Here is an 11,614-nt window from a genome sequence, read left to right on the forward strand (position 1 = left end):
GACCCCCCCGGGACACCCCCCCCGGGCCCCCGCTGGGACACCACCCCCGTCCCCCCCCCCGGGCCCCGCTGGGACGCCCTCCCCCCGCTGGGACACCACCCCCGTTCCCCCCCCCCCCCCGGCCCCGCTGGGACGCCCTCCCCCCGCTGGGACCCCCCCCCCGGGACACCCCACCCCCCGGGCCCCGCGGCCCCCGCTGGGACACCACCCCCGTCTCCCCCCCTCTCCCCCCCGGGCCCCCGCTGGGACGCCCGCCCCCCGCTGGGACACCACCCCCGTCCCCCCCCCCCCGGGCCCCGCTGGGACACCCTCCCCCCGCTGGGACACCCCCCCCCGGGACCCCCCCCCCCGGGACCCGCGGCCCCCGCTGGGACACCACCCCCGTTCCCCACCCCACCCCCCCGGCCCCGCTGGGACGCCCTCCCCCCGCTGGGACACCCCCCCTCCCCGCCCCCAGGCCCCGTGGATCCCGCTGGGACACCCCCCCCCCGCTGGGACCCCCCCCGGGCCCCGCGGCCCCTCTGGGACGCCCTCCCCCCCCTCCCGCCGCCTCAGCCCGCCCCCCGCCGCCGCCCTCCCCTCGGCGCCCCCTCCCCCGGCCTCGACCAGCCTGGGACGCCCCCAGCCGGTCCGCGTGGACCCCGCGGCGCCCGCCCCCTCCCGCGGGTCGCGGCGGCGGGGGAGGGGCCCGGCGGCCCAGCGTGCGTGGCAGGCCCTGCCGGCTCGGTCTCCGGCCGCCCTTCCCGGGAGGCGGGGTCGGCGCGGCGGCGGCGGCGGCGGCGGCGGCAGGCCCCCTCCTCCTTCCTGCCTGGTCCGGCCTCCTTCCTCGCCGCCCGCCGCTCGCCCGCTCTCTCGGCCGCTCCGACGCCGGCAGCGCCCGCGTGCCGCTCGCCCAGCCCCGGGGGAGCCCGAGGAAGTTTCCGGGCCGCGTGCCCCGCTCGCTCGCTCGCCCCGCAGCCCGCCGCTCACCCGCCGCGCCCGCCATGCCCGCGGCCAAACAAAGGGGCTCCAAGGGCGGCCACGGCGCCGCGAGCCCCGCGGAGAAGGGCGCCCACCCGTCGGGCGGCGCGGATGACGTGGCGAAGAAGCCGCCGCCGGCGCCGCAGCAGCAGCAGCAGCAGCCGCCGCCGCCCGCGCCGCACCCGCCGCAGCAGCCGCCGCAGCATCCGCAGAACCAGGCGCACGGCAAGGGCGGCCACCGCGGCGGCAAGTCCTCCTCCTCCTCCGCCGCCGCCGCCGCCGCCGCCGCCGCCGCCGCCTCCTCGGCGTCCTGCTCGCGCAGGCTCGGCCGCGCGCTCAACTTTCTCTTCTACCTCGCCCTGGCGGCGGCGGCCGGCTTCTCCGGCTGGTGCGTCCACCACGTCCTGGAGGAGGTCCAGCAGGTCCGGCACGGCCACCAGCTCTTCTCCCGGCAGAGGGAGGAGCTGGGCCAGGGCTTGCAGGGCGTCGAGCAGAAGGTGGGTCCCCCGGCTCCCCCGCCCGCGGCCCCGCCGCCCTGGCCCGCCCCGGAGCCCCCGGGGCCCGGCGGCCCCCGGACCCCTTTGTTAATGGCCGCGGAGGACCGGCCCGGGGCTGGGCCGCCGCGAGGATGGGTCGGGCCGGCCGGCCAGGGTGGGCCAAGGGCCTGTCACAGGGCATTAGCGGTGGCCTGTAAGGAAGCCGCCCGGCCCTGGGAGCCCATTCTTTTTGGATTAGGAACCGCCGAATGGGCAGCGTCGTGTGAAAGGGAGGTCGGAAGGGACCTCGGCGCATCCCCGGGAGCCCGGGCAAGGCAAGGCCGCACCTGGGCTGCCCCGCGGGAGACCCCTGAGCTACGCTTTAGTAGATCCCGATGCTGGAGGAGGAAACGCAAGTAATCCTACTCATTGGCCAAGTTCAAATGAAATATTCCCTAGCTTCTGGCCGCCTGTCTGCTAGCGGACCAGTGTCCCCATGTGGGCCTTTGAAGTAATGTGCCAGCTCTAGAGGAAAGGCCCCAGATACTGGAGGGTACTGGTGAGTAATACCGCAAGGCACATTTGCAAGATGTGAAGAGGGCTTACTCACTATCTAATCATCACAGCAACCCTGGTGGGGAGGGAGCGGTCGTGGCAGTTTTGACTCCATTTTCCAGGCCAGAAGATTGAGGTTCACAGAGATTAAGTGAATTGATAAAGACCCAGGCTGGTGAGACAGACTGTCTAGGCCGCTGCCAGGTTTGGGGTCCCCAGAGGCCTCTCTCAGGTATGGATGGACCCAGCTTTCCCCAGAGCCTCTTCAATTCCACCCTGTCTGTTTTTTTTCCACACCAAGTGCAGCCCCTTCACTCTCACCACTCCTCCTCCGGCCTCCACTAATATTATTGCTCAATGAAACTTGGTTGTATGATAGAAACAAAAAATCCCGCCACCACTTCTGAGCCCGGAACTGCTGCCTCCTTTTCCCAGCATGCTGCCTGCCCTGCCAAGTTTCTATCGACTTTTGTGGAGTGTGCAGGACTAGGAATTTCCTCTTAAGACTGGCAGAGCAACTGGAATGAGTCAGCCTGCTCTGTGCTGCAGGCCAAGGGAGGTGGCTTTTCTAAGGGAATTGAGTAGGCACTGCTGCTTTGCCTATCCTGATGTTAAATCATTCTTAAGAAGCAGACAGACTGCTGGAGTATATAACCACTAGCCTCTCATTTCCCATCTTTCATCCACCCAGTTACCAATCAATCACAGTACTTACTGAATTCTGATAGTGATATGGCTGCATGTTGGCCCCGTGGTGGTGGTGGGAGGGGGGTTCAGAGGTGTAAAAGGTGCAAATCATGTTTGCAGAGCAGCACATAAGTAGGTTTCAGGTAAGGGTCACTGCTGTGTGAGTTCAGAAGAGAGATGTGGCTTAGGCCTGTATCCCAGTGGCCCAGTGCCAGTCTAGACCTAGCTGATGGTCAGTAGCTGTTGAGAGAGGGAGTGGACACAAAGCGAGGGAGGCTATCGAGTATGTTGAAGGGACAGCAGGTGACCGACTGCCCTGCCTGTAGCCAAGTAACGTTTAGAAAGTAGCGAGCCAGGAGATTGAAGTTGAGGCCCCGATGGGGGAGGTCTTGAATATCAAGTTGAAGAAATTAGGGCTTTATTCTCTCTGCTTCTCCCTTGCTTCTCCCTTCTTCTTGGCTCCTGCCTCTTCTCTATCAAAGCCAAGTGCATGTTACATTCTGCTTTGGGCTCACTTTTCCTATCAGCACAGCAAGGGGAGGGCTCCATCCAGATTTTTAAGGATCCACCTGGCTGTCAACTGTTGAAATAGTGATCTCTCTTTTTATTTATTTTTTTTATTTAAAGGCTTTATTTTATTATTTATTCATTCATGAGAGTCACGGAGAGAGAGGCAGAGACACAGGCAGAGGGAGAAGCAGGCTCCATGCAGGGAGCCCGACGTGGGACTCGATCCCGGGTCTCCAGAATCACACCCTGGGCTGAAGGTGGCACTAAACTGCTGAGCCACCCAGCTGCCCTGACCTCTCTTTTTAATTTAGCAGTGTAATCAAGCTGTTACATAAGACCTCGTATTTACTCTGTACTCCTCTTTTTTGACTCTCACAACAGCCCTGAGAGGTGAGCACTAGTAGATCCTCCTCTTGCAGACAAGGGGAGTGAGACACGCGGAGGCAGAGTCACTGCAAGGTTCCACAGCTAGTAAGGGTCAGGGCTGGGGTTCATACTGCAGTTAGCTCCTAGAACACTCCTAACCATTTGTCTGTTCATTTTGTTATCTTGCCTATGCCCCGCCAGATTCATGGTAGGTGTTTCATTAAAGCTTAGTTCAGTGACGTGGAACTCAGAATGTGCCCAAAACAGTATTAAGGTTTGTCATTGTGTGTGGCTACTTTTGTCTACACCTCTGAGGTGGCCGGTAAGTAAGTTATTTTGCTTTGAAGAGTGACGGCTCCTCTAACAGCCTCAGTTGGAGCCCCTTTTTAACTCTATGATGTTAGGTGAGGGGTGGGGTTTGGTTCTTAGCAGGAACGTATACTTATAATATTATTCATAATTAGTACTCCTTATGGTCTAGGCATTCTAGTAAGTGCTTCCAGCCACCTGCAGGCATGTCCCATTTAGTAGCACAGTTTCACAGGTGGGCCAGCTGGGCCTGGAGCAGGTGTGCTACTCGTTGAGGGTCACACACAGACCCTAAGTTGGGGAACTGGGATCGGAGTCAAAGCAGTGTGACTTGAAGCACTCTACTCCCCTGGGTGCTCAACTGGTCTCATTCTGCAGATGCTCTCCGTGTTGGGAAAGCCCCAGGTCTGCTGAATGACCGCAGCCTGGGCATATTCCTCACATGGAATATTCAGTGGGCACAATGGGTGCGGGCTTCAGAAAATGTTGGCAGTTCACTTGAGGCTGTGAAGGGCCTATGTTGGCCTGGCGGATCCAGGGTAGCGTAATGTGATAGGAGTAGGCTTAGGCCCAGGAGGGACAGTTGAATGAGATGAGCAGCTTTTTGTGGAAGAGGGAGTTCTCTGGTTGCATTTCTTTGTTTTTTCATCTCGGCTCTGGAGGAGTCGGGACTCCTGGTGTAGCAGCATCACGTCCAGGCACTCAGTGCACTTTGAACATGCCTCTGCTCCAGCTCCCCTACTAGAGGTTAAGAGCACAGGGTGTGATGTCATATGTTCTGGGATTTTGATGCTCAACATGACCATTTACCAGTCTTCAGATTTGTAAATTGGAAATCAGTGGGAGCCACCAACTCATGAGGTTATTCTGAGGCTGTAATGAGATGATGTCTCTGAAGTCCTTTGCTTATTTTTTACTGTACAGGAAGTGGCCTTTTGAACGTCAGCCACCACTATCTCCCCCGTGCTATGAGCTCCTCAAAGTGTGGGGATCTGTTCTAGCCATTATTTTTCTCTGGTGTCTTGCCCACCATTTAGTGGCCACCCCACATATGTTGGGGGAACAGATGCATCCATTGCATATTGATTATAATGAGGTCTTTGCATGTAAAGATGAGCAGCTCATAGCACCATCAATAGGGGGGTGATTTCTATGTTCTTTTCACAGTGTTGGGGGTTGGTGTGTTTGGTTTCATCCATAATTTTGGATCAAGTCCTCTTCCTGGCCATTTGCAAAGAGCCAGCCCAGGTTGGGTGACAGAGATCAGAGGGGAAATGGACCAGTTCAGTCTTCGTCAGGTTTTGCGCTATTAATCAATTCCTGATTCATTCAGAAAACACTGAATGAATGCCATGTTGCAGGTACTGTGCTTACCCATTTGTGCCTCTCTTCTGAGTGATTACAGAACAGACAGGTGCTGTGATTGAATAACTTAGTTTTGGAGGTGAGCTCTCCTTGGTCCCTTGTCAAATTATCCTTTATGACTCCGGTTATATTTCGTTGAACAGGGAACTTGTCTAGTATTTTGGAATTAGAAAACCTAATTCTAATGTGTCTTAAAATCACAAGACTATTGGAAACCAAAAGGGACTTTAGAAACCTATTTGTTAATAGACGAGGAGTTGGGACCTGGAAAGTGAGTGACTTATTTGTGCTCCCAGAGCTGGTTATAAGTGGGGCTGGAACTAGAGTCCAGGCATCCTCTTGTGGTTTCTGTAGCTTTAACCTTTGGCACTGGGCTAAGGGTGGTCTCAGAATCTCCTGACTTCTGAGGTACTCCCAGAAGAAAGATTAAACAGTAATGAAGACTATAGCTGCCGTTGGTTGATCATTCACTATCTGTCAGGCACAATTAAAGCTTTAGATATATTTGCTCCCTTAATGCTTGCAAGATATGCCTAGGAGTCAGATGCTGTTTTTGTTCCCATCCTGCAGCAGAGGCAACCAGGGCACAGATGTGCTGGGTAACTTGCCGAAGATCACATAGCTAGGAAGTGTCCAAGCCAAGATTCAAATGTAGGCAGTCTGGTTCCAGAGCTCATGCTATTTTGTTTTTTCACTTCTTGCCATGGAAGTATTCATGTGTAAACAGAAGAGATCAATATAATGAACCCCAGTTTCAATAATGCTTTTTTTTTTTTTTTTTTCCTATTGTTTCATTCCATTACCACCTCTTCCCTCCCATTTTGTTTTGTTCTTTTGGGGCTGGAGTCAGAGCAGTGTGACTCCATACCTTCTCTTCCACCCCTTTTGGGTGTCCACCTGGTCTCTCTTGTTCTCAGAGCTCTGGGTGTTGGGAAATGGTCCAGGTGTGCCGAATGGCTGCAGCCTGGGCAGAGAGGATGGCCTGTCCTCAGTCGGGAGAATCAGCAGGCAACAGTGGGCGCAGGCCTACAGAAACGCTGGTGGTGCAGGTCCAGGCCCTTTGGAGGGCTGGTGTTGCCCTTGCAGACCCAGTGGATATCAAACCAGGATCAAATTTTGACTGATGCATTAGTTCACCCAAAGTATTCAGGATTTATTTTTAACAAATAGGAGCTCCTTCTTTTCCCTTTCCTTTTGGCAAAACACAATATAGTTAATCCAACAAAGTTAATGGTAATGCTTGATTCTCATCTAATACCTAGTTCAAAATCAGATTTCCCTGACCCCTTAAAAAATATCTTTTTTATAGTTGCTTTGTTTGAGTCAGGATCCATGTAAGTCCACACATTACGTTTGGTTGATAAATCTCTTTTAAACTATTAAACTCTTTTAATAGTTTCCTGTCTTTCCCTCTTTAAAAATGCCATTTAACTATTGAAGATCCTGGTTATTTGTCATGTAGAACTTCCCACATTGTGAGTGTGGCTGATTGCACCCTCATGGTGTATTTTTCTCTTGCATGTTCCTGTGAATTGGTGGTTAGAACTGGAGACTTGAGAGATTCAGAATCTTTTTTTGTTTGTTTTTTCCTTTTTTTTCAAGAAAGCATTTTAGGTAGCTCTGCGTGCCAATAGTCATCGGCCTGTCAGGCTTGGCACATCAAACCAGCACCTGGAGAGTTTCCCAGGTCAGACCTTGGTTAGGGGAGAGTTTATTTAGAATGTGTGTGTCATGGCAAACAGGATCATAATGTGCTCACAAAGCCAGAGAATGCTAAGGGAACATCTGGACCACAGTCATATTTTCGGGTGAGGACAGTGACTTGGTTGGGGCCACACAGCTAGAAGGGGCAAGCCAGACACTTGACCCTTGCTCTTACCTCTTAGGCCAGTGTCTCCCATGTGCCTCAGCTTTCTTCCTGTAAAAAGTTGTAAGACTTTCCAGTTGCAAGAGCTAGAAACACAGCCTAACTGGCTTAGAGGGAAGGAGGGGGAGAGAGGGAGGGAGGGAGAACAAGAGCATACTGACTGAAACAAAAAAGTTAAAGAGCAAATTCCTTCAGGTACAGCTGTGTCCAGAGATCCAGGTCGTGTCTTCAGGACCTGGTCTTGCCTCTCTCAGATTTGCCCTCTGGGCTGGCTTGATTCGTAGTCTGGTGTTCATGTGCCAGTCTGAGCCTCTCCGGGCTTCCCTCATCCTATAGCTGGCAATCCCAGTAGAAAAAAGTTTTCTTTACCAGTCGTTTTAACAGGAATCTTGGAATTGACTGGCCGACCTTAGGCCATATGCCCATCCCTGGGCTGATCACTGTGGCTTCGGGAGAGAGGACTCCTGAAGCACTTGGAAAGAGCCTTTAGGTTGGTCCCCCCCAAAGTGCATGGACTGTATGTGGAGGGAAGGTTCTCCAAAGACAATTATTGTTCTGTTCCAGAAGAGGGACCTGGAAGCTGGGCAGGCAAAAAAATATAGCCATATTGCATAAAACTCATCAGCTTGTCTCAGCAGTTAACCTGTGGATTTTGGTTACAGGTGCAGTCTCTTCAAGCCACATTTGGGACTTTTGAGTCCATCTTGAGAAGCTCCCAGCATAAACAAGACCTCACGGAGAAAGCTGTGAAGCAAGGGGAGAGTGAGATTAACCGGATCAGTGAAGTTCTGCAGAAGCTCCAGAACGAGATTCTCAAAGACCTCTCTGATGGCATCCATGTGGTGAAGGATGCCCGGGAGCGGGACTTCACGTCTCTGGAGAACACGGTGGAGGAAAGGCTGACGGAACTTACCAAGTCCATCAATGACAACATTGCCATCTTCACCGAGGTCCAGAAGAGGAGCCAGAAGGACATCAACGATGTGAAGGCGAAGGTTGCCTCTCTGGAAGACTCCGAGGGGTACAAGCAGGATTTGAAAGCTTTGAAGGAAGTTGTGAAGGAAACACAGTTGTCTGTGAAGTCCAGAGAAAAGGACATCGAGGCCCTAAGAAGCAGCCTCCAGACCTTGGAGTCTGACGTCTACACTGAAGTCAAGGAGCTGGTGAGCCTCAAGCAGGAGCAGCAGAAGTTCAAGGAGGCGGCCAATTCGGAGCACCTCACCTTGCAGGCCCTCACAGAGAAGCTTCTCCAGTCGGAGGAGGTCACCTCCCGCCTTCCTGAGGAGATCAGGAAACTCAAGGAGGAGCTGCACCACCTAGAAACTGAGGCCCTGAGGCCGGAAGAAGATGGGGCTTATAAAAACTTAGAGTCTTTAGAGGCACTCCAGGAGAAGAGTCAGGGATTGGACTCCAGGCTCCAGACTGTGGAAGATGGGGTAGACGCTGTACAGACGGCCTGTGCACGCCACAGCGAGAACCTGGAGACCCTGCTGGCGAAGAGCGAGGAGCAGGAGCGGCGCCTGGCTACCCTGCAGGAGCACGTGGTCGGCCTGGGCCCCTTGGAGGCTGACACAGGTGGCCTGGCCAGCACGGTGAGGAGCCTGGGGGAGGCCCAGCTCTCGCTCTACAGTGACGTGGAGGAGCTGAAGAGAAGTGTGGGTGAGCTCCCCAGCACTGTGGAGGCTCTCCAGAAGGTGCAAGAGCAGGTGCAGACGCTGCTGGGTCAGGACCCGGCCCGGGCGGCCCCCTTGCCTCAGGACTTCCTGGACAGACTCTCTTCTCTAGACAACCTCAAAGCCTCAGTCAGCCAAGTGGAGTCGGACTTGAGGATGCTCAGGACTGCTGTGGACAGTTTGGTTGCCTACTCAGTGAAAATAGAAACCAACGAGAACAACCTGGAATCAGCTAAGGGCTTGCTAGATGACCTGAGAAATGACCTAGATAGGTTGTTTTTGAAAGTGGAAAAGATTCATGAAAAAGTCTGAATGAATCGCGTGTGCAGGGTGCAGATTTAAAGTCCAGTGTCTCATGACCAAAAAATGTGTTGTTTTCTCCCATGCACCCTACCCTCCACGTTCTTGGCCCCTCTTAAAAAGCGGTGACACCCGTTCCCCGAGCACCAAGGCATTTTAGTTTTGTGCCCAGTTTATTTATGATGATTACCACACATCATTGGTTTCTCAAGTTTTCTGCTTCTGTGTTGAGTGGTTTTCCTCAAGGCCTGGCCCCTGCAAATCAGAGGTATCTTTTAGGAAGGATGTCTCTAGTGTCAGGAGAAGAATGGCTTCAACTGAGGATTAACAGAAGCAGATTAACTATAACCTCAGAAAACCTTGCCTGGCTGGCTGATTTCAAGTTAAAAAAAAAAAAAAGTGGGGTGGGGGGGGGTAGGCACTTTTCTTTTTAATTCTCTTTAAAGAAAATTAATTTTACTTTTTAAAAATACTTCCAGCCAAAGTTTTCATGAGCTGTCACTCACTTCTTGTCTTCCACTTTAAACTGGTTAAAACTCTCAAGTGTCAGCTCTGATTTAGGAGGGGAACAAGACCCTTGGATTTTAATCAGAACCAGCTGCTTGACTTGATGGTCACTTCCCGTGGTGTGGGGTGGTGTCTTTTCCATTTCTGGATCATCCTGTGATCTCAAAGGTAACTATGCAAAGAATCCAGATGGTTCTGAATGTGAAGGCACAACACCACACAGAGACCCCTGTGGCCGACCTGTGTAGGGCCCCCAGATGATACATAGGTTTAGAATCTCAGCAAGGGGACTCCTTGGCTTCTTTCCAGAAATGTGTTATGAGAGCTGTCCACAGAGGCATGGGCTGTCTCCCCCAGAGAATGGAGGCCTAAGTATTTTTATTTTACCATGATGTCCTTGAAGAGGTCTGCTGTCAGAGCAGACCCCATCTGTCAGTGAGGAGGAATGTGTGCGTTTTCTGTAGTTTTTTGCTGTTTCCCTTCCAGCTGTACTGTTCTTTTATGGCTGTCTTGCCCTTCAAAAAAGAAGAAAAAAAGAAAAAAAAGAAAAGAGAAAAAAAAGATTTGTTTAGTTTACTGTGAAATGAACTGTATGGCTTATTTACAGTATTTTTAATTCTTAATAAACACTTGAGCTTTGTTACGACTTTTCTAGAGTGGTTGCTTTCTGAGAATTTAGCAATTGTGATGTATTTTGTTGATTAGAAAGATCGGGAAGTTATCAATTTTAAGACTTCGTTTCAATTCTACAACCAAGATGGCCTCACTCTTACGCCTGGGGACAGATTTTTGATTGACTGTTACAGGTCCTCCCCTGACTCCAACTCTTATTAGTCTGTAGAGGGTCTCCACCTCCACTTAACTCTAGAATCCCTGGGCATTTGAAGCAATCCCTGGGCCTGCCCCCAGGGGTCTCAATTCCGTGAATGGAGAGGGCTGGCTCCCTTCGGGTTGCAAAGTGCAGCCCCACTTGAGAACTTTGGTCTTAGACCATCTTTGTGACCTTCAGCCTCCATTTTCCTTGGGAAAAGTGATTTCAGATACTGTTTGTTAAGTCCCTATGTGCTTTGCCTTGTGCTAAGCATTGAATAGGCCCCTGTATCTTCCTAACATTCCCCGGAGCTAGGCGGGCGGCATCATTCCCTGTGTTAGAGGGCCAGCAGGCTGGCAGGCATCACGGGAGATCATTATTAGCTAGGAAGAGGCAGGGCTGAGGTTTGAACCCATCTTGCTCTTTGCTGTGACAGCAAACTCCACCTTCCACCACCACGAGGGTAGGGCCCCTGCTGCCCTGTTCCAGAGCCTGAGGCTGCAGGAGCTCTTCTCTCCCATCCAGGGTGTAGAGGGAGAGGAGGACCTGCATGAACGTGGTCTCCTGCCCTCCAGGAGGGGCCCCTCATCCCTGAACTCTGTATATGTCATTCTGGGTCCCGAGGCAGCATCCGTAAGGTGTCACAACTCCTAGCTGATGTTTTTCCAAAGCAGTTTGCAAATCAGGATGGGCCCTTTATTGGTGTTAGAAATAATTTGTAATTTTATTTTAAAGTAGAAGAGTTGATAGAAAACACTAGTTTAGGAACCAGTTTGGCCCTCCATTGTGGAGGGTGCTGGACGGCCTAAACTTCCAAGCATGGAGAAAATGAGATTCTGGTTTCTTTTCAGGTTGGTTGGTTGTATCAGGCATTTGTCTTGAGACCTTCCTCTTGACACCATTTGTGTAGTCTTTAATCTCAGACTATAGAGTGATTTAATAGATTGTCATGTATTTATTTATTTTTAAAGATTTTATTTATTTGAGCCAGAGCACAAGCAGGGGGAGGAACAGGGAGGGACAAGCCGACTGTGCTGAGCGTAAAGCCTGATGTAGGGCTCAATCCCGCGACCCTGAAATCCTGACCTGAGCTGAAATCAAAAGTTGGACGCCCAATGACTGAGCGTTCCAGGTGCCCCAAATAGATTGTCATTTAATATTATAACACAAAATCTCTACTAAGGGTTAGAGAAATAACTCAAGTTAAATTCAGAAGGTGAGAAGAAAA

The 11,614-nt window shown here is 52.5% G+C and overlaps 1 protein-coding gene across 1 annotated transcript; it reads left to right on the forward strand.

Moving 5' to 3' along the window:
- Nucleotides 1-968: 968 nt before the first annotated feature.
- CKAP4 (cytoskeleton associated protein 4) lies at nt 969-10,222 on the forward strand. The gene is made up of 2 exons (XM_038550801.1): nt 969-1,457; nt 7,758-10,222. Exons 1-2 carry the CDS (start codon nt 984-986, stop codon nt 9,078-9,080), a joined length of 1,797 nt encoding a protein of 598 aa, XP_038406729.1. The 5' UTR covers nt 969-983; the 3' UTR covers nt 9,081-10,222.
- The last annotated feature ends 1,392 nt before the right edge of the window (nt 10,223-11,614 follow it).

Source organism: Canis lupus, chromosome 10 (genome assembly GCF_011100685.1).
Source record: "Canis lupus familiaris isolate Mischka breed German Shepherd chromosome 10, alternate assembly UU_Cfam_GSD_1.0, whole genome shotgun sequence".
Taxonomy (NCBI): Eukaryota; Metazoa; Chordata; class Mammalia; order Carnivora; family Canidae; genus Canis; species Canis lupus.

Excerpts from the sequence above, each read along its gene's own strand:
- CKAP4 (XM_038550801.1), top strand. The coding sequence starts at position 984 with ATGCCCGCGGCCAAACAAAGGGGCTCCAAGGGCGGCCACGGCGCCGCG. Across the intron at positions 1,458-7,757 it reads TGCAGGGCGTCGAGCAGAAG|GTGCAGTCTCTTCAAGCCAC; the intron begins GTGGGTCCCCCG and ends TTTTGGTTACAG.